The sequence below is a fragment of the Leptidea sinapis genome, chromosome 45 (assembly GCF_905404315.1).
Source record: "Leptidea sinapis chromosome 45, ilLepSina1.1, whole genome shotgun sequence".
NCBI classification, from domain to species: domain Eukaryota; kingdom Metazoa; phylum Arthropoda; class Insecta; order Lepidoptera; family Pieridae; genus Leptidea; species Leptidea sinapis.
In genome coordinates, this window is record NC_066309.1 from 3,233,750 (window position 1) to 3,257,530 (window position 23,781).

General features: G+C 32.0%; 2 protein-coding genes across 2 annotated transcripts in view; one reads left to right on the top strand and one right to left on the bottom strand.

Moving 5' to 3' along the window:
• Positions 1–23,781, bottom strand: part of LOC126977458 (protein smoothened) — a 599,797-nt gene that overhangs the window by 99,561 nt on the left and 476,455 nt on the right. The window lies entirely within an intron of this gene.
• The window catches only part of LOC126977352 (protein split ends-like), a 100,373-nt gene continuing 87,193 nt past the window's right edge, over positions 10,602–23,781 (top strand). Inside the window, exon 1 of the mRNA XM_050826117.1 lies at positions 10,602–10,944. Within this exon, the coding sequence (XP_050682074.1) occupies positions 10,862–10,944 (83 nt within the window). The 5' untranslated portion in view covers positions 10,602–10,861. The remainder of the gene's footprint in view (positions 10,945–23,781) is intronic.

Here is a 23,781-nt window from a genome sequence, read left to right on the forward strand (position 1 = left end):
GTAAAAAAAAAAACAATGCCTTATTTCTTGAGTTATAATATTGAAAATCACTATTTTTGTGAACTTAAATAGAATTTTCGTAAATAGGTACTGACAAAAAGCAGTCATAATATTTATGACTTTATTTTCTCTTTGAGTCGTCTGTCTATAACTAAGTTGATATATAGCACGAACTGACGAACAGCACTCTTTTGCAGCGCAAATACTATATCAATATCGGCAGCATGACCCCACAGGAAAATACCATCCGTCATGATGCTGCGAATATAACTGAAGTACACTAATCTAGCCGTAGCAATATTCGTTTACTCTGTAATCTTTCAAACGGCGTATGCAGCATAGCCGAATCTATCTGCTATGTTGGTAATAAGTGGAACACACTGGAGGTTTTTATCTACCGTGATATCTACTACGTGAAGACTACGGTACAGATTGGAACTTGTGGACACCCGATGGGTTGGTTTGTACCTCCACTGTATTACCTACACCGCGAAAACACTTTGTTTCTTACTGTTTAAGAGAAGATTATACGTCTCAAACCAACGCACTATCTTTGAAAGTGCAGTGTTCACATCTTTATATTTTCAGGAAGCATGATTCTCTTAATTTGATATATTTATCAAGAGGCGTAACTCTATTTCAAGATAACTCATGCCCAAGGAAATGTATGAACTTTATTCGGTACATGCATTTACTTTCATTAAGAATATCGTCATTATCTTTTAAGACTTGTATATCTTTCTCGCAGATCATGTTCAGCTTCGCTACCAAACACCACAATGTCATCGATAACTTTAATTTAATTTCTATTATATTCAACATTTGTTATTGTTCAGAAAACCATATTCTTCCAACTAATACTTATTATACGAGTATAACTTATTTTTAAGATACTTAAGTAGTTTATAGTCACCTTAAATGCAAATTAACCACTGTTATTTTTATGGAATGATGTGTTCTTCTATAATTGGTAGTACATATAAATATTTAGTTATCAGGCATGTGTTAGATGTAAGTTAATATGTACAACTGTTGGAGATCCATACAAATAAATAAATAACATTTACGACACCTTCGCACGGTATTAAGATGCTTTCCAATTATTGTTTTTTTGCAAAATCAACGGCACATTAGAGTCTTCATTTAATTCTATTTGATGAAAGGCGTTTTTGTGTCTAATTTGGAAAATAGCTTTGCATTTCTATATTTTTTTACTTATAACGGATTTTTTTTTAATTACAGCTTGGTTAGTCTATCTCATATCTAAACAGATACGAGCGTCTCCATCCTCCTTGAGTACACCCGCACTCAAGAACCAAGGAACTAACCCATTCTGATGGACAAGTTACAGCATCCGAAACAAGTATAACTTGAATGTTTGCATTTATAGTGGACTCAAGGGGAATAGGGACTTTACGACAAGGTTGAGAGATTAGTTCAATGGAACTATCAAAAGGGTAAATTATTTTTAAATTTAGGAAATTTTATATGGTCAATACAATAGTATTTAATGTATGTGTAAAATATACACCTAAACCTACCTTTAAAGCACATAACTTGACTACAGTATCTTCGACAAATAAATTCTCAGTACTATCCTTTACAACATAAAATCTCTTACTCTCCAATTTTTCTTATATTTTTTTTTCATTACTAAGAAAAAGAGAAACATCAAAGGACGCGGCTAAAGGATCTTGCCTTGCAAATAATAGGAAAGTTTTATCTAAACATTTATTTTGTTTTGTAATTTGTACACCATCAAGATTAGGATTTCTATTAAGATTTTCCCATGTAATATCATTAATAATATCACATTTAGAGCCCTAATCTATAAGCATGTATATCTATCCAAACTACATTGTACTACCCCAAGTACATTCCACCACAACGACAACGTGTAAAATTTGATTTAGAACTTTTCACGTCAGCTTGATTAAAAGAACCACTGTTATTCATAGCAAATCCAGCTAGTTATCGCTGTACTGCTTCTACAACAGGCAGTTACGCTAGTATTTCGCTTCTTCTACTTATGGACAAGATTGGCGAAATTACACCGGTTACGCTGTTATGGTTTTGCAGCGGAGGTCTGCTACGGGCGTATGATAACTCATAACATTTAGATAATTATATTTCCTATAAACTTACAATATTATTACATACTCGACAATATTAGCCTGGGGATGTTCGCTCCATTCTCAAGATATGGTATAATCTTAGATAATAATGTATACGTATAGATAGTCTCTTGCTGTTAGACAACCAATAAAAACAGGCCAAGAATATTAATTTAGTGTGTCAGGCTACGTCTTACGCTAACGATTTGTGTTAGTGTGCGTGCATTTCTCAAAATGGAGGCTAGTTCTAAACTCAATTTTTTCGACGTTTTCACGGGTGTCATAGTCTATCTTGACCTATAAATTATCTAAGGGTAAAATAATTAAGAAAGTCAATTATGATACAGAAATCTCTAGCACACATACGTTCACAATTCTTTTGAATTTCGTAACACCCAACAAAAGACTAACTCGACTTATTCGAGTTAATATTTGTCCATGATGCAAACTTTATTTTTAACACATTATATTATTATCAAGAATATATTGAGAGACAATAGTTGATATGTTAAATTCTTTTAATTTTTTCTCAATTACTCATAGAACCTAGGCTGTAAATAGTCTTTTGTATAATAATATACGTATAAACGTTGGCTTGTATATCGTTTTTGGTGTACTAAACCGAAAACACTTTATTAATCGAATACACAGTGAAAAACTGTTTAAGAGAAGATTATTTATTCTACCTTTCAGAGTTCAATGTTTACCTCAATTATTTATAATTAATAAGAAAGGACCGAGAATGAACCCTGTGGTACGCCTATTCTTAAACGTTTGGCCTCTAGAGCTAAGTTTGAACAAATATGAGAGGAAATGAAATGTTGTTTGCGTAGAATGCACGTTGCTATGCATTAGTATGACTTGACTTCACTTAAATAACTTACCCTAAATACTAGGAAACTATGAAACAGTTTTTCAGTTAAAATGTTATCACTCCAAAAATATTAATTTTAACCAAATTTTCAATTTTTTTTAACTAACTTCCCGCTAAGAAAATTGAATATGTATTTTCAAAAATTAGAGGAGTTATTGGTTTTACCCCGTTTTCCGAAAAATCGAGGTTTTATCAGATCTCGACGTTTTATGGTCCTAGGGATGTCAAGTATCTCAAAAAAAAAACTCTGAAATTTTTTTTTCTTTTAAAAACTAATCAAAAAAAAATAACAAACTAACAACTATGAAAAAAAAAATTATAAACAGGGTTTTATTTAACTTTTATCAGACTTTTGAGCTCTTAGAGCTCAAAAACATAGAACAGCTACTCTTTGTGCTCGAAGAGGTCAAAATCTTAATTAGTAGGTACCTACAATTTGAAGCGTTTAGGTAGGTATGGAATTAACGGGAAGTTGCAGGGATGGCCTTTAGGGACAACCGCTTTCATAATTTTTTTTGTGACAAAAACATTTGTCAATACTATTGGATTCGTATTAATCATCCGGTGACCGTACGGTGACCATTCCAAGTAGGCAAGACGTTGGTCTGTTCAAAATATGTTTGATCTAACTCTTACTGCAAAACGACTAACAGTTATCTCCTGTTATTTCAATTTAAAACGCTGGATCTAAGGTTACATTAAAATACTGTTTGCTTTGTTCAACTCTCAGGTTGTGCCTTCATCTACAGGATCTACTTTACAGTTGATAACCTGCTCAACCCCAATATTTGCAGATTGAGAAATTTACTTGAGAATTGACTTAAACAATATGTTATGTTTTTAAAGTGATAACCCTCACTTCTAGGATTAATACACAAATAAAATTTGAAAACAAAATTTTATGAACGATGCGGGATTCGAACCCACGACCTCCGGCAAATCAAATTTTAATTGTGTATTAATCCTAGAAGTGAGGGTTATCACTTTAAAAACATAACATATTGTTTACATTAAAATAGTTTATAATATAGGTAGTCGTTAAGTTTTTTTTTTTAAGTTTTTGCGCAATTTTCTTATTTTGTTTAAATCTAAGAACCTTCAACGAAGAGTTAGAAAACATTTAAAAATAGATGAATTAAATCGGTAAAGCCGTTACCAATATATAGCGTGACCAGCAAAAATGGGGTTTCATTTTTATATTTATATTTCCGATAGATTTCCGCAAAATAAACGAAACCTAATTCAGAAAATTTTCGAAGAAGCCTTTGTCCAGCAGTGGTTGCAACCGGCTAATGATGATGATGATAAAATAAATGAAAGAAGTTATAGATAAGTCCCCGAAATTTTTAAAGAATGAGTGGGCACTCATGTGCACTAGACATTTATGTGATCGGTAGGTGTATTAAAATACTCATCTTTAGCTTTGTGATGAGTCATAAGTATTATTTTCGCACGGTATTAAGATGCTTTCCAATTATTATTTTTTGAAAAATCTACGGCACATAAGAAATCACGAACATAAGACTTATTTAAACAATCCACGGCTTCAAATGAATGTCGTGATCTGGCAATCTTCATTTAACTCTATTTGATGAGAGGCGTTTTTGTGTCTTATTTGGAAAATAGCTTTGCATTTCTATATTTTGGCAAAATTTGTTTCATAGTTTGTAACGGATATTTTTTTAATTATAGCTCGGTTAGTCTATCTCATGTCTAAACAGATACGAGCGTCTCCATCCTTTTTGAGTACACCCGCACTCAAGAACCAAGGAACTAACCCATAACCCAAGTTAAAGATAAGTTCCCGAAATTTTTAAGGAATAAGTCTCGTGTATGAAGGGACCCATGTGCACAAGACATATTTATGCGATCAGTAGGTGTATTAAAATACCCATCTTTAGCTTAGTGATGTGTCATGAGTATTACGTAATAACCGGTTCTTAAAAGTTTACAAACGGGTACAGCTAGTTAGCTACCTACTTATACAATTTTCCGGTCAACTCCAAACGAGTTTTGACTGAACAAGGAGCGCTTTGTGAGCCGAATGTTGATTTTTTCGTCATTACTTATTTAAGTTTAAAAATATATCTAGGTATTTACTGCATAATATTACAGTCATCACACAGTACTATTAATATAGTAGTGACGTTTAAGTATATTATCTACTTAAACGTCACTTATAGAAACTATACATTTGTCTACATAATATTATTATCTTTTTAACTTCCCGCTAAGAAAAACGAAAATTTTCAAAAAACTCGGGAAGTTGTTGGTTTTAACCCAATTTTTTGGAAATCGAGTTTTCATCAGATCTCGACTTTTAAGGTCCTAGCTTCCCTGACTGTTCCCGCGATGGTGTCCGGACGTCTGTATGTGTGTGTGTGTGTGTATGGATGTATGCAAGCCTCGTATAACTTTTGAACGGCTCGACCGATTTCAGCGCGGTTGGCGGCATTCGAAAGGGCTAGACCAAACTCAGATTCGATTCGGTCCGATAGATTTAAGCAATCTCAAAAAAACTACGAAATTTTTTTTCATTTTAAATATGTGGTTTTTATCTATAAAACTATTAATTTATTGCTACTCTTTTACATATAAAATAAGTATCTCAACGATATTTTACAATACAAGCAACAATATTACGATTTACAACATATTCGAATGTTTCGAGTCAGTGCTGCCAATATTAATAATTACGAAGCGATTGTTGTTGTCACCACAAAGGTTGTAAGTAACAGGATACTGTGACTACATTTTTATTTTATTATGATTGGGCATGTTTTCATACTATTGCACGTTAGCCATTTATTTTCTCAAAATTGATTTAGAATTCTTTTTGATGTCATTTCTAATAACTACTTCATACTACTACCGCTTCGGAAACAAATGGTGCTCTGAGACAGAAGAAGCGGCGCGAGAAACTCTCCCAGCATTCTTTTTATGCGCTCTTTTCAATAAAAATATACAATATTGTACAGTCATTTCTATCGCTATAAAGAAATCATAATCTAGTCACAGGCTGTCCGATCATTTAGATATTCAGCAGATGAGTAATAGGATTTACGACAGAGCCATTTTTTTATAAAACATTTAAATTTATTTATAGATAATGCCTGAACAGTGGCTGGGACTTTAATATAGAAGTGTATACATTTACCCTTAAAGCTATTATGTATCTTATGAAGCCTACTAGAATTAGTTACAAGCAATCCCTTGTTTCTAGTGTTATAATAATGAAAATCACTATAAAGCGCAAAAAGGTGACGATTTTTGTGAACGTATATTAAATTTTCATAAATGTACTGACAATGTACAGTCATAATATTTATTTCTTTAAATTTTTCTTTGAGAGTCTGTCTATAACCAAGCTGATATATAGCACGAACAGCTCTCAAACACTATATTGCAAATGTTGCACTATATATAAAACACTTGATTGCTTTGCAATTGTTAGATATTAATAAAAGGTATAAGGTTATATATATAGACGTTGGATGCAGTGTTAATAATAACAGTACCAAAGTAAAGAAATATATCAATTAAAATTGATATTTATACTTATAGGTATTCAATTTCTCTGTCGATTATTAAGCCACAATCTATTTCATTGTCAAATGTCATACATACAATTTTTTTTTTTTTTAAATACAATCAGTGTTGGGGTTTCCTTTTAAGCAAAGAGTTGCCTGTAGTAGGAGGCCCCGCTCTTCCATAGCAAAAACATAATAATGAGGTGTAATAATAGATAAGTTGACCTTAACATATACATAATTAATTAACTAAGGGAAAAAATCTACTAACAATAATATACTAAAAATTTATTTATTTGTAATCTAAACTTAATGTGCTGTGTGTGTGTGGGTGTGTGTATGTATGTATGTGATTGTATGTATTGGTGAGTGTGTGTGTGTGTGTTACTTTGAAAGAAAACTTAAAGATTTAGTACGTAACTATAAGTAGGTTTTCTGTGTCTTCATAATTAAATGACCTTATCCACTCAATTATTATTTTCTTGCATTGATAGTATGATTTTTCATATATATTGTTTAGTTTATTTATTTTGTTATACAATATGTAAGGCCGCACGTTTTTCATACTGTATACTTGCAAACGATGTTTTGGTGTGAGGTACATGAGCAACAGTGTGTTTAATTCTCTTATTTAGTAATGTACTATTATAAGGAATAGTTTTATGTATTTTTAGTACCGTATGTACTATATACAACTTTCTAACTGTTAATAAGTTACTGTCAGAATAGATGCTATGCGTGGGATGACGCCGTTTTTTAAAATACATAATTTTAATTAAAGCACGTTGCGCCCTTTCAAGTTCTAAAAATTTGGATTTTGCTGCGCCTCCCCAGATAGGTATACAATATATGAGTATAGACTGGACTAACGCTACATATATTTTATGGTTAGAGGTGTGTCGGTCTGCGTTCTCGCTATGGAATAGCGGTTTTTAAAACTACGTTTCGTTATGAAGTTTTTTATGCGACTTCGAAATGGAGGAGGTTCTCAATTCGATTGGTTTTTTTATGTACGTACACTGATTACGCTGAGATCTATAATCCAATTTTCGTGATTATTCTTTAGTTTGATGCGGAACGTTTGTCATTTTGGTCCCATAAAAATTTGACATAGTTTGGCCCAGTTGTTTTCATTTTATGAATTTTTGTTTGCGTGGATGATGTTATTATACCAAGTTTGTGTACTGATTTTTGGAGTTTACATTAAGATTGATTTGATATTATTATTATTAACCCGGTCTTAGGCTACCTGCCATTCATTAGCTAACAAACGTTCTTCACGATATTTCAGTGTCTCACACGATCGTGAAATATTGTTTAAGGCACGCGTAACTTTTCTTAAGCCTATCCATAGCTACTTAAAAAAAAATTAATGTATGACAATAAAAGCAACGAAATCATATAGTTTACATAATTAATGACACTAAAAAGTAAAAAATAAAAAACCACGGTTAAAAAAACTGAAAAGTATAAAATAACTCAATAAAGATTTAATTTAATAAACCTCTCATGCAAATCTTATACCTTTAATATTAACAAGCTCTATAAGTACCTACCTACTTTGTGTAATGCAATCACAGCGATTCGGTTGTCGTTAACACCCAACTCTATCGTACAATGTATTGGCGGCAAAATGAGAAAACTCAATGAACAATCATATAAAATTAGCAGATTCCAAATTCAAATGTAATATTTTGTTTATTTTTAATTGTAATAGTATTTATGGCCCGACTAAGTATATTAATAAAAAAATATAGGTACTTAATAAGGCATTGCAACGTAATCAAGTAAGTAAATTATCATAATTTGAATAAGGCAAAATTATGTTAACTTATTTTCTCATAGGTTTTAGGCATAAAATTGATTATTTGTGCATTGTTATTAGGTAGGTATAACTAAACGCCTAACCACGATATTACCATTACCTTAAATACGTTAAAATACATTAGATTAAATGCGTACTTAACATCACGACTGCTGTATTCCAATGGTGAAAATTACGGACCTTCAAACAATTATATAAATCTCTCTCATTCTTGGTACTCTTGTCTGGCTTCTCTTTCGTATATCTGATCGTACAGTACGCTTCCTATTCAGTGTTTTCTAACCATATGTCCTTTGCGTTTTTAACCGACTTCAAAAAGGAGGAGGTTCGAAATTCGATCGGTTTTTTATGTATGTACAACGATTACGCTGGGTTTTATGATCCGATTTACGTAAAACTTCTTTAGTTCGATGCAGAAGAGATATTATTTGGCCATATAAAATTTTTATATAGGTAGTTTGGCCCCGTAGTTTTCATTTATTAACATTTTTATGATTGATTGATCATTGTTTTTTGTATACAGTTTTATAAATTTAATAAACCGACTTCAAAACTGAAAATCATAAAATAACTAAAAATTTTATTTAATACACCTCTTATGCAATCCTTTGCCTTTAATATTAATAAAATATCTTATTCTAGACCAAAACAACCCAAGCGGACAGACACGCGCGGCCTTAATAATTATAGTAAGTAAGCTGTTTAAAATATTAAGTTTCATTTTATTTAGGGCTTGGCAGCGACTTAAAACCTATCAATAGGTAACACATACAAAATAATAGTATTTTATTGATATTAAAGGAAAGGATTGCATAAGAGGTGTATTTAATTAAAATTTTTAGCTATTTTATAGGTACTTTTCAGTTTTTGAAGTCGGTTTTTATAAAAGTAGTTTTTTTTTATTTAATTGCAAGCTAAATTGGCTACTTCATAGAAGTTACTCTTCATTACTAAATTTCTTATCTCATCTTAACTACATTTTATAACAATATGGATGAGAGGTACACAGGAAGAATAAAGGTTCGGCAACGACTAATAAAAAAGAATTAATTAATAAAAAACTTGCAGTAGATAACAATGATGCATGTTACTTAGTAAATTATGTATTTAGTAAATTAAGTTAAAAATAAATTGCTTGTTAGCCTAAAGCTAGATTGTAATTAAAATGATAAAACTTCAGTTTAAAAAAAATCTTGTGCATATGTACTACTTGTTACGTACTACGTCTAATGATATTTAAAAGAATACAATAATATCATTGACTACGTATAGTCCGGTGAAAAATGAGAGTGAAGTTACATAAAGTCCCAACAAGCTGAAAATCAGTGAAATTGTTCAAAACATAATTATAAACAATGTTTAAAAGTTCCCCATCATTCCCGTGAATGGAATAGAAAATATTTAAGGTCAAAGGTCAAAAAAATGAGTGTTTCGCGATTTTCAGCAAAACGGTAAGTTTTATCATAAAAGTACTTCAGGCAAAAATTGTAGATCATAAAATTATCTATAAAATATGTATCAATTCTTTTTTTCTTACGTGCCACCGTTTCTGAGATATAACGATTCAAAAAGTTATATTAAAGCGTTACAAAGATACTATACTAAAGAAAGAAAACAATAAAATTATTAAACTAGGTATCTTACAGCTTACATGCATCACTCTGAAATAATAAATAATATAACTGACTTTGATAATTTTATAGTTTAAAATTTCAATTGAGGATGTTTTGAGAAATTTACCTGAATAATGGCAAATTTCCGCGGTACTGCAACACTGGCACTGTTTACCGTAAGCAAGAAAGAGACGGAGCTATAGACAAACGACAAAGAGGGATATAACATAGGGAAGCTGGCCAGCGGACACTAAGTAGCGGCACATAATATTATTGTTAAAAATTTGTTATCTTGTATGGCAAATGGAAAATGTAAATACTTTACTCGATACGAAAACAGAAATTTTGGAAAACATTATATTTTAAAATTGAATATGTTTAATTTGCGTATATTAACGTTTAAAATATTTTCTTACAAACAATTCTATCAAACATTAAATGGAATTACAATTAAATGGAAGAATTACTTCGTCTTAATATTTAGTTATAAGCCATTTTAAATAAAAAAAAATGTGACGAAGTACGAGTAATGGAATAATATTTTCTAGTCGAGTGCTGAACACCCCATACCACTTTGCGCGGCAGCGGTCAGAAGGCGGAGCTTATCGGTAAACTCGCGTCGAGGCTGGCCTCACTGTCAATTCGAGAGCTGCGTAGTGTACGCTCGTGTGTATTACGTTATGTGTTTACAGTGAAGTGTATGCGTCCTGGAAATTTTGAATGTCGTGAAGTGAAAGATAGTGCGGATTTGTGAAAAGTGCTACTTGTGTCAGCGTTATGATGTGTTTAGTGTATTAATCAGTGATTTAATCAAAATGTGCAGAGCACCAAGTTGTGCAAAATTGATTTTTGCCACGTAGTGACGCGAACGGGTAAATGATTCCTAATGTGGAGTTCGAAGCAAGATGGTTAGAGAGACTCGGCACCTGTGGGTTGGAAATTTACCCGATAACGTACGCGAGGATAAAATAAGAGAACATTTTAAACGGTATGTGCCATTGTTTATTTTGAGCTATATGATATTTACTAATCATGTGCCATGGTAGTACGAAGATACTGTTTCGTGTGCTCTACCTTGCCATGAATTACTCAAATTAAGAGGGCTTTATTTACCTTTATCATATGGAAGACTAATATTATGATAATTATTATTATGTGCAGATTAGAATGCTATAATTTAAAATCGTGGCATAAGAACTTGCCCATTGCCCAGACTCGTATTCACGGCGTAGGTACGCAATGCATATTATGCAACACGTATACTTTCGTAGGTCCTAGGTAGTGTCTACTGCCGGTAGATAACATTTTTCTTCTACTACAAAATCTTATACCTAAATAATTTTTCTTGCAATTATTAAGTGTTATTTAAATTCTTAATTTGAAAATTCATAGCATTGACATGATTAGCTAATATTTAGCGATATAACATTCCCTAATGGATTTCTTACCTAATTGGTTCCTAATTTAGTCACTAATTATTGTGCTATATTATATTTCTAACAATATTTGCATATTGGAATCGCCTCCTTTGCGATTATCGTCTTAACGGCCAAATTAAGCGAAAACTGGTTTTTATGCACGATAATTTATGAATTAAACAAAGTTATTTTGCATTTATATTTATATATCGCAATATGTTGACGGTTATTATAATATTAACTAATTTGATAAAACACGATGGCGTTATTCGTAATTGATTTTTGAGCAACGGTTTCTGAATTGATTGTCGTGAACTTGTGCGTGAAGGTGGAACTTATGCAATTCAAATAGTTAAATAAATATACTTATTGCTTATGGCAATATTATTTTAACTTATGCCCACATCTTCGTCTACGTGAGCTGAGGGCAGTTAAGTCCTTAACTCTTTTTTTTTATGAAAGTAAAGGACGAGACGAGCAGGACGTTCAGCTGATGGAAATTGATACGCTTTGCGTATTCTTGAAAAACACAAAAATTACGCGGCACTACAATTGCGCTCGTCACCTTGAGACATAAGTATAATTTGCCCAGTAATTTCACTAGCTACGGTGCCTTTCTTACTGAAACACAGTAATGTTTACACACTACTGCTTCACGGTAGAAATAGGCACCGTTGTGGTACCCATAAACTAGCCGGCATCCTGTGCAAAGGAGCCTCCCACTGGCAATGAACTCTGAATGCATCACTAGATAAAAGAAACAATAAACTTGATCGTGGATAACGTAGGACACTTCTAAAATATGAACCTTGGACTAGCTCTCGTTGACCAGGGTGGATCGTTTATCGTTCATACAAATGTACGATTTGTTCCTGTTTTGTCCCGCAAAGTTTCGCCCCACAAAATATTCTTATCTCGCCCCCCAGATTTTATTCCTGTTTCGTCCCGAAAATAATAAAAATGAATAATTTATTATTTTATTCTTGTTTCGCCCCACTTTTTGTTCCTTATTCGCCCCGGGTAGTAATTTATGTGTTTTACAACATGTTTTCTACGGACAGCATACAAAATATTTTAAAAATCATATTTTTGACGATAAATTCATTCGCAGCGCGTTTATAAAGGCCAGAACCCACGTCCTACCGACGAACATGCAGCATAAACCTATCTATTATATTGAGCCATCTCAATTGAAGCTTAACGTACAATTGGTACACAAAAAACACAATTATTTAACAAATATAACAGACAGCTCCTTCAATTAAAATCGCGATACAAAAGTAACTGTTGATCGTAGATAGGTGAAAATTTGAAGTTGTTTGTATTTTTTAATGCTGACTGAAAAATTTAGCGTGGACCACCCTTAACATTTAGGGGGATGAAAAATAGATGTTGTCCGATTCTCAGACCTACCCAATATGCACTCAAAATTTCATGAGAATCGGTCAAGCTTCGAAGGAGTTTAACTACAAACACCGCGACATGAGAATTTTATAGGTATTTGATTATAGTAGATGATGTATGTGTGCAATGTTATTTAATCGCAAAGACATGTATTGTCATGTACATTCAATGACGATAGTATAATTCAGGTTACGATTATTATCAGATTGTTAATCAGTCCGACCGCGCTGGTCGCGTGGTTCACCAGAGAGATCCAAGAAGCATTACAGTTACATGAGCTTCCTTGTGCGTTGTTTCCGGGACGATACGACATGGCTACCTTTAAATATCCCCAACCCAATATTCTCTTAACTTGAGATAAAAATGGTAACTATCGTTGACTTTTCGACGACGTATAGCTTACCAGCGATAGAAGTTTGTATGGAAATTGCAATTCACGCGTCCCAATATGAGGCGATAAGAATGACTTATCAGGTATATTGGGACAGCTTCAGATTATTGACAGCTAATTACTGACAGTAGAAGGTAGTAATTTATCTATATCTGTAGATAGTATATTGGGAACGGACGTAACACAAACTTACTCCAATAAGGTTAAAACAAACGCTTATACGTACCCCTGTGGTTTATTCTGGAAATGCTTTTGATGTATAGGTGGTCAAGTTGAATCTTGTTATAAATTCGGACATAATGTGGCAATGCGAATTAAATAACGTCTGCTTCCCAAATATAATAGTTTTTTCAACACACCTGCTCGTAAGTTGAGCCTTATAATAAGGGATGAGACGAGCAGGACGTTCAGGTCATGGTAATTGATACGCACTGCCCATTACACTACAGTGCCGCTCAGGATTATTGAAAAACTCAAAAATTCCGAGCGGCACTACAATTTCGACGTAAGATGTTAAGTTAGTAGGTACTTAACTGCAAATCATATGAGAGTAAACAGCATTTTCAATTTAACCGGGTAATACTTTTTTTTGAAACAAAAGAAAAATTAATTTACGTTTTTGGAATAAATAAATGTTCTTAATTAAGAATAAATAAAGTTTATTATTAAATTTGAACATAAATACATTTTATCACTAAAATCATAATTCTGCGTGTGCAAAATAAAAACATGCGCGTTATTTTCCATAATTGTCACATTAATAATTAAACGATTTATGCAATACACTAACACACATTTTCTTGAATGATTATAATCTTAAGAAAATAGAGTGTTTACTGCGTATATCTATCTGTTTGTAAATGGAAATCTAATTTATATAAAGTCCTTAATTTTTAATTTTAATTTGTAAAAAAAATCTTAATTATTCACTTCTATTTGTCCAAATATATATTTTCTCTGTCTTTTTCTTTTATAATACTACATTACCTAAAGCTAGTTTTAAAATCGCTATTACTGTTGTATTTTCATAGTTATTAATTTATGCTAAACATGCTGAGTACACACCTCGTGGAGTTGCAGCCTATCTTGAATTTATCTGATAGTTTTTTTTTGTTTATTATGTATTTGTTGTAATTCTGCGGTGTGTACCTATTAAATAAATAAAATCAAATAAAAATATATATAAAGTGTAATATTTCGTATTTTAGTGCATAATATATTCTACGAAAATAAACACCACGAAAGTAGTATTGAAGGATCAGTATATACCTGTGAAATGTTTCTTGAGTTGGATTCTTGCTATATGTTAAAACACAATCTAATATAAAACACGACACAATGATATTTTTTAATAAATATCCGTTAAGGCGCGGTCATATCTCAATATCAACAAAAATTGGTTTCTTAGGGACTCGATTACAACATAACGCAATGAAAATATTCCGACGCAAAAAATACAGGGTACAAAGAAGGATTTAATGATAATTTTTAACCGAATGGAATATTTATATATAATTAGAAATATCCAAAAATAAACTTTGGAGTCAAAAATCTCCGAATTTTAAGCGATAACAATATTCTTTTTTTAAAGAATTGAATAGAATTAGTACTTTTCTAAAACTTAAACCGAATAATTTTTCAATTTATTATGTAAATTTTGAATAAACCAGTAAAATAAATGCACATTTGCTTAGCTTAGCCACATGACCAACACAAATATTGTAGGGTTGGTTGTAGCGTTTACAATCCTAGTCAGTTCGCGTCTTAAAACAGAACAATAATGATAAAAACACTAAAATTAAAACGCGGACCAATTTGACAGGACACTAATGGACACTAAATTGTTTCAAAACATTTTCATGGTCCTCACCTATTCAGTCTCTTTTTCACACCTAGGTTTTTAAGAGTGTATTTTGCCATTCAGTTCAGTCGTAGGAATTCTATTTTTCTAGGAAGTAATAAACATGTAATATTCAGATTATTCTCTGATAAAAACCCGATAAAATATTTGATGGTATTAATAATTCGAGAATATTTTTAAATTAAACCAATTTGTTATTTTTTTTAAAGTGATAACCCGCATTTCTGGGATTAATTGCACAAATTAAATTTTAAAACAAAATTTATGAACTATGCGGGACTTGAACCCGCGACCTCTCGCGTTCTGAATGAAGCCACAGCCTGAGAGTTGAAGAAGACATACAAGATTTATCAACGATACGTCACTCGAACGGATGGTTCAGTGGAAAGAGCGCTCGCACGGAACGCGAGAGTACCCGAGTTCGAGTCTGGTATCATTCATAAATATTGTTTTCAAATGTAATTTGTGTAATAATTTTTAAATTTTGTCATAAATACATAAGACCATAACTATAACTCGCGAACATTTTTAACCTGTTTTTCGGAAATACGGCGAACTGCAGATTTAATTATTTTGAAGACGTATTGTTTATATTATATTCTACTAATTATGTAGGTAAGTTTCATGAAAGGCACATCATGGTACAATATGTGTACTTCGGTGGTCAATCTTCTTTAATTACAAATGTAAAGTTTTCCGTTTTTTCCTATACTAATAGAAAAATACGGTTATTTCATAGTTCTAGGCAAATAAGAAATACTCTATAAATTTTGATAACCTTGATAGTGTTGAAATAAACGTTTTTTGCGGTATACACGGTCGTATCATTTTTGAACAACTTATAAGTTTGATTTTTCCACATCCTCAAGAGACTGTATGCTTGACTATATCGTTAACTTCAACTCGACTCCGTACGGACGGACAACAAAGTTATCTTATAAGGGTTCAGTATTTTCCTTTTTGTGGCACGTAACACTAAAAGAAGCGAAGAACTTGGCGAATATCACCGTTTGTGTCGAGATCTTTAATCATATAGCCGAATGGTTAGTGATCTTGACTACTAAGCTAGAGGTCCCGGGTTCGAATCCCGGTAGGTGCATTCATTTATATGATGAATATGGATGTTTGTTTCCGAGTCATAGATGTTTATATGTATTTATCTATGTTTAAGTAAGTATATTGTATTAAATATATCGTTGTCTTGCAACCATAGTACAGGCTATGCCTAGTTTGGGGCAAGATAATTTGTGTAAAAGTGTGTCAATATTATATCATTATTATATTATATCATATATCAATATGGTTTTTAAATAATGTCGAATGTCACAATATAGTTTTGTTATTAGCTATTACTGGTTGAGATTGTTAGCTATTGCTGGTTGAGATTGTTAGCTATTGCTGGTTGAGATTTGTTTTGATGTTTTGTTGTTTTGAAGAATTAAATAAATTATTTCAACATGATTGTATTATAGGATGCAGCACCTTACACACTAATTTGTTGTGTATATTATTACAGCCATTGTAAAATACTCTATTTGATTGTAGAGTGGCCGTTGAGTTTCTTATATGTTCTTCACACGAGCCCTGCATTTTCCGAACATATGATAGATTCAGTGATTTAAAAGATAATTTTATATAGTGACGTTTCAAAAGCGCTTAGTTTAATCTTAATTGAATAAAGTTTATTTGACTTTGATTACATTACGATCATTAACTTCCACTTATAACGAATATATTTAAAAGGAAATGTGTAACTGGCAAATATTCGGATATTTAGAAATATTTATATAATATTAATATAAAAAAACAACATTTCAGATACTTGTGAGTGCTATGGGCCAAGGCTCAAATAGACCAATAACGCTAGGTTTTGAGGTTTCAAAAATATTAAAGTTTTTTTGTAGCATTTAGATTCCGGCCTAAACATTGAAGTACTTACGTAGTAACTTTTAACATTAACAGATATAGAGATAACATTTAAACCTTCATTTAAATTAACTCCTTAATTCGTGGCAGTAATGATCAGTCTATGTAGTAAATAGTATAGTTTACCCTCATCATTAAGAAGCTCATTGATTGTGGTACTTTCGTACATGGGGCAAACGGGCAGGAGGCTCAAGGGAAGAGTAGTTGTGATGCAACCGCACTTGGATATTCGCAACAAGAGCTGTCATGAGATGCGTTGCCGGCTTTTATGTTCATTTCTTGAAAGGCCCTAAGTCGTATCGGTTCGGGAAAACAGCAGGTAATTGATTCCACAAATTGGCTGAGCGAAACTTTTCGGCTTGTATGTTGGTACCGCCACTGGTGTTCAGTATAATAAAATGCAGTGCACTTGCAAAATTTCTCAATGTGATGTTAAGCTGGCTTTTAGGATGATTATTTTTTCTCAAAATTCGAATTGAATAATCTCATTTTTCGCCAAAGATTTTTGATTGTATATTTATTATTATATTTGTAAACAATATTTTTAAATGCCCCTCTTATTGTTATTAAAACTGTAATAATATTTTATTTCAATTTAGAGGAAATAACAAAATCATGTACCTACTACTTTTTTCATTACAACATTTTTGTACGGTGAAATTATGGCTTCGTTTATTATGAAATATCTGATATAAGACGAAACCATGTTTGATCAATCCCCTTTTGAATTGAGTTAACCGTGTCCTCGTATGAAAGGGCTTCATTGGCACTAGCCTGTTTGATTTTAAATTATTTTTATTATACGTATAGTTTTCGATTCATGATAAATCTTTTCCCTTTTCATAAGTATAGGCAGGAACGTAATGTGGACTAACCGACTCGTATTTGTCCGGTTTTAAGACGTTTAGTTTTACTCACAATCACAGAGCAGAATTAACTCGAGAGCACTGAGCAGCTGTATGTACCAACTGGGCAATCCACTTATATTAACAGTATTTACTTATTTCTTTCTTATACAATAAGACCCGATAAGAAAGAACACATGTATAACTTATGATATAAAACCCACATACCTAAGTTGATTGCTTCTTTGACAATGAATAATGTCAGTATCTAGTTACCTTATTATATTTTTTTTATAATGTATAGAATATCAGATTTTCAACATTACGTATGTCTCTATTTTTACAACCAGTGTTTTTCTTGATAAATATATCAGCCGTGATCCGCGATTTCGACCGTATCCTGTCTCCATTCAGTTGTTTTGGCGTCATTGAGAGAAATTTTCGTATTTATAGAGCGTGAACTTTGAATTTTATCGAATATGAAAAAACGAATTGGTATTAGATTTTATGCGAAATGCTGCATCTGCAGCTAAAATTAATATGATTTGATTTAATAATCATCTCCAAATACCTTAACTAGTAGATTTGATACTTATTTGTTTTATTTTTGAATCATATTATTAAGGTACCTAGGTATATAGGTTTACTAAATTTGTAACGTCGAATTTGTTACGAAGTTAATAGATCACATTATAACAAACAATTTCGACTCCATTCGCTTTATAATTTATTAATAATAGGGATCGTAACTCGCAGGTTCGTAAGTTACTTCGTTCGCCCCCAGTAAATATGGTAAATGTAGATTGTATAAATAATATCGTACAAAAGGCAGCGACCAGCACGGCGCAGAGAGGCGCGATCGCTCGTGCCTAGAGCGGCAACGTCGCGCGGCTGGTGTTTGATTCGATACGTCTCGGTACGAAACTACGACTCGATGGAAACTGGTTTGTTCGTTTTAAAAAGTTTATGTTGAACCTTAGCTCGTAGTCGTGCTCCGCTGACTAATGAGTATATTATTTTGTACGATCGAAATATTATCGCCTTGAGCTTCCTATTCCTCGACATACAATTAATATTTTCAATACAGTGATGTTTTTGAGAATTGAGTAAAAAGCATTGGTTTAAGGCATGTTCTGTATATAAATATGTCATCGATTAGAACCCAGTCTTGGTCCTGTTTATTATATTTGTCTCCTTATAAAGTTTCGAGCGTTTAAGTACTAACAGCGAAAGTTTCTGTTTCATTATCTTAATGGTATAGATTAACTTAACTTAGCTTACTAAAGAATTAAGTATCTTTTTGAAATGAAACAAGATCTTGCGGAATAGGGTCCCTTTCATGTGCCAGTGAAACTCTGAGCACTGCAAACGTTTTTAAGCTTGCATTTCCTGTAAATAGTATATCGGAATGATCAGAATCAGTCCATGCGTGTTGGCCAAACCACGCATATCGATACCTGACTAGGTTTGTGTAAAAAAAAATACGATAAATCGTCGTCTAAATTTTGCAGAGTCGATTATACGTTTGATACCTATCGACTTGCTTTTAAACATTAGTTATTATAGATAGTACTTAACACACTCCAGTACAATTTTTAATATTTCTACTGACTTGTAGATTATTACAAATACGTATAGTACTGCCAGTAAGCTTAAACATAAATATTTATTAGCCATTAATAATCATGGCAATTAAGAACATAACCCATCTCCAATTATGCATAATCACGATACTCGGTCGATGTCCGTTGATATGTTCGTAGTAGTTACTTAGAATTCATAAATATAGCGCTGTATTCTTGCAGAAAAAATCCTACCCTATTTACCAAACAGATTGCCTGATGACATCCTACCAGACTTACTGGTTGTAAAAGAAAATTTAATACTAAAAAAACATTATTAATACTGCCTTAAAATAAGTTTATTACTATTGCCATAAAAATTTGTTTTAAACTATATATATTTTTTTAATAGGATTTAAATCACTTATTGAACGTCAAAATACCACCCATTCGATAAAGTATGCCCCAGACCTGAGAAGAAACTCAGCGGGCTTCCATTTTTTTTTCATAAAAATATCGTTACATGATGATATCGTACACTTAAATTCATTATTTAATAGCCTGAGGGCTGTTGTGCCAATCCGAATCCGTCATTTATATGTTTTTTAACAATTGTTTCGAATTTTGTAACACAATTATTGTTATGTACATTTTTTGGGATCATGTTGTAAAGGCATAATATAAATATATACATCGCTCCACAAAAGACTTACTAACTCGACTTAAAGTTGTGATTATCACAGTTTCTTTTAAACTCGCTTATGTGCTTATGTACACACAAACCACTATCAACAATATATTGAGATTTGAGATGCTACTTTTATTTTTCTCGTAATGATTCTTTTGGATCTAAGGTTAGCCCTCTTCTGCAGCACAAAAGAGGGTGTTGATATCCACTGGACTGCCCCAAAACAATATACCATTGGACATAATGCTATGAAAAGAACTAATTTAAAGCAACCTTGTCCCTCGGTATCTACCTATGTCAGTTATTAATACTATTAATATTTTAATAAACTCATATATCATAAACTCTCCATGATCGTTCAAGAACCACACATTACACCCACCATAAAAAATTACCCACATTAAAATTTCGAACATCTCTTAAAAATAAGATTTGACTTCTATTCTAATATCGGTGGAGATGACGTTTAGTTCGAAATGAAATATCAATTTGCGAACAAATTTGACAATTAATGTCGCACGTTGCAGTATGAGATATCGAACGATATGATAGTTGGGGCCGACTCCAGTTGTCTCTCGTCTTCGGCTCGTTTCATAATGTACAGTCATATAAACTACTAGGTACTTGATCACACTCCTAATAATATCAATCTTCCTTTAAACAACGTACTAACAGAGACTTGATCCTGCAGAAAAACTATTTTAAACAGTATTATGAGTTTATGGTGTTAGCTTAAGATTATTTCTGTAAATGTTAAATAATATAAACAAATAAAAAATCACCATGAATCTCAACCTCGAGAAAAATGTATACGATTCAAATAGAAATAATTTTATAATTATTAATGAAACCGCTATATATAAAAATGTTAATACTACTATATAATACACTATAAATAAACACATACAGAATGAAAATAACGCCACCAGGCTTCTAGTATGTATAGATTGTATTCAGAAAGTAGTCTGACGTCATCGAGCCGGTGCGGTGTATCTCCCCTCTCCCCTCCCCCCGCGCGCCCCCTCTGCATCCTACTATTCGGCTTGCTTCGTGTCGTTCCGAGGCTAGCCGCGCTTCGCCGCAATACATCAGCTATCTACCTACCTATATGTGTAATAATAATAATACTACTACACTCGCACAGGCGCAGTCGTGGAACTCGCTTCACACATAGACATCGCATTTAGTTGGTTTCACACGGAAACAAGCGCAGTCCGCCATGTTAGAGTACAGTTGGCAACGTCGCACAGAAGTAGACATCGACCGATCGACGCGACGCTCGCTGACAACCAAACGTGAAACGATTATAATCATCATTTTGTGTTCGATGTTGCATTGCCACAACTTGAGCTAATTTTAGTATCTTCGGTATTAGCGAACGTTTTCAGGCAATTGTAATCAAATTATAATGCAATAATTTTAATGCTTAAACTGAAACTATTCTACGATATCCTTAAGGCGAATATGGCTAAAATACTTAGTTAGTATTAGGTTATATTTGTAACTTGGACGATATTTTAATCTTAGGTGAATACCCTCACTGAGATAGCTAGATCAATTCACGTTTGTCTGGCTTTAATTGCTTTATATTATTATAAGTATTGGTTTCCTTGAATTGCCCATCATGAAGAAATACAACACTAAGAATTTCTCAGTATATTGAAGCACAACTGCTAGTATAGATATGAACCGTCTTTACATAAAACAACCGCATTTATAGCTTCCGTACAATAGATGAAACAGAGTAGATACAACTTCTTTTAAAACACAAATACATTTAGATATTGTAAAATAATTCCTAAATACAGCTCAATAAATGTATTAGTGAATTTATATAACTTCAAATGATTTATATAATAGTTTGTTCATTTAATTTGAACAAACATTACGAATTAAGAAGATGGCGCTGCAAGCAAGTTTCGAAATACAATTAAGAAAGACTTAATGCATAAAATAATAAAGTTTGATACAGAATAACGATATTAATTCTAATACAAATTAATTTGAACATTTTCACATTCAATTAAGTATTTTAACAATAAATGAAACATCAAACATCTTCAAATAATACAAACAGTCAAAACAGTGTCTATTAAATTAGTTAGACCTTAATAAATAACACTTTGTTTACAAATAGGTATTTGTATTTAAATCTTAAATATTTCAGATATATCTATAATAATATATTCATTTTAACGATAAACTAAAACATAAATATCAATAGTTGCAAACAATTGACGGTAGGTGGCGATTCGCGCCCATATATACATTGAAATACTTATTCGTCTAAAGATATTGAACTATACAATAATTGAAAATGGGTTGCGTGAACTATTTGATTTACTAACCTTACTAGTTACCACCTACATAATATTACGTATAATAAATATTCTATTATAATAAATAGCCCGGTCAATTTAGACATTCGAAGTTACATAAAGTCCCAACAAGCTGAAAATCAGTGAAATTGTTCAAAACATAATTATAAACAATATTTTAAAGTTCCCCATCATTCCCGTGTGTGGAATTTTTTTTATTCAAGGTCAAAGGTAAAAAAATTAGTTTTTTGCGATTTTCAGCAAAACGGTAAGTTTTATCATAAAAGTACCTAGGACAAAAATTGTAGATCATAAAATTATCTATAAAAAATGTGTTGATACTTTTTTTCTTACGAGCCACCGTTTCTGAGATATAACGATTCAAAAAGTTATAAAAGTTGTTATCGTCATAATATGCACACGTTTCCACGCCAGCTATGAGGTAGTGTACTTAGCGCGTTTTTATAACTTTTTGAATCGTTATATCTCAGAAACGGTGGCTCGTAAGAAAAAAAGTATTAATACATTTTTTATAGATAATTTTATTATCTACCATTTTTGTCAAGGTACTTTTATGATAAAACTTACTGTTTTGCTGAAAATCGCGAAAAACTCATTATTTTTACCTTTGACCTTGAATAAAAAAAATCCATACACGGGAATGATGGGGAACTTTTAAACATTGTTTATAATTATGTTTTGAACAATTTCACTGATTTTCAGCTTGTTGGGACTTTATGTAACTTCACTCTAATTTTTTGGTCTAAATTGACCGGACTATAAAGTGCACTGCAACAGATACCTTAATGTCTTGTGTCAAGGATATTTTTTTTAAATTTAAGTATTTATATTATAATGGCTGCCCCGACAGACGTTGTTCTGTAGATAATAAAAAAAAATACTATAGGAATATATATATAGGAAATTGTCACTAATATTTCAAAACATCAAGAACTATTTCGTAAAAATATTCCCTGTTGTTATAAAGAAATTGTTTCACAGCGGAACTGTCAAACCGTGCGTCACTAAATTCTCCCATAGAAAATATGTCCATACAAAAAAAATATTGATGATAAAAATAATGATGGGTCCCAAATCGAAATAAAAACTATCCTATCTCTTAAGTTGGACTAAACTGCACTCCATGAAGTAATCCCCATTGAAATCCGTTCATTAGTTTAGGATTCCATTGAGGACAAACATTGTGACACGAGATTTATATATATTAAGATATTGTAAAATTCAAACTCAAATACTTTTATTTCTTGTTTCAGAAGAACACTTTTGAGTCGTCAATAATATTTTTACATTAACAAAATCTTATAAAGAGTAAAGCTTCTTATATTGAGAAGAATTAGCAAGAAATTCAATGATAGCTCTCTTAAAAATCCACAATGAATATAGTACAAATA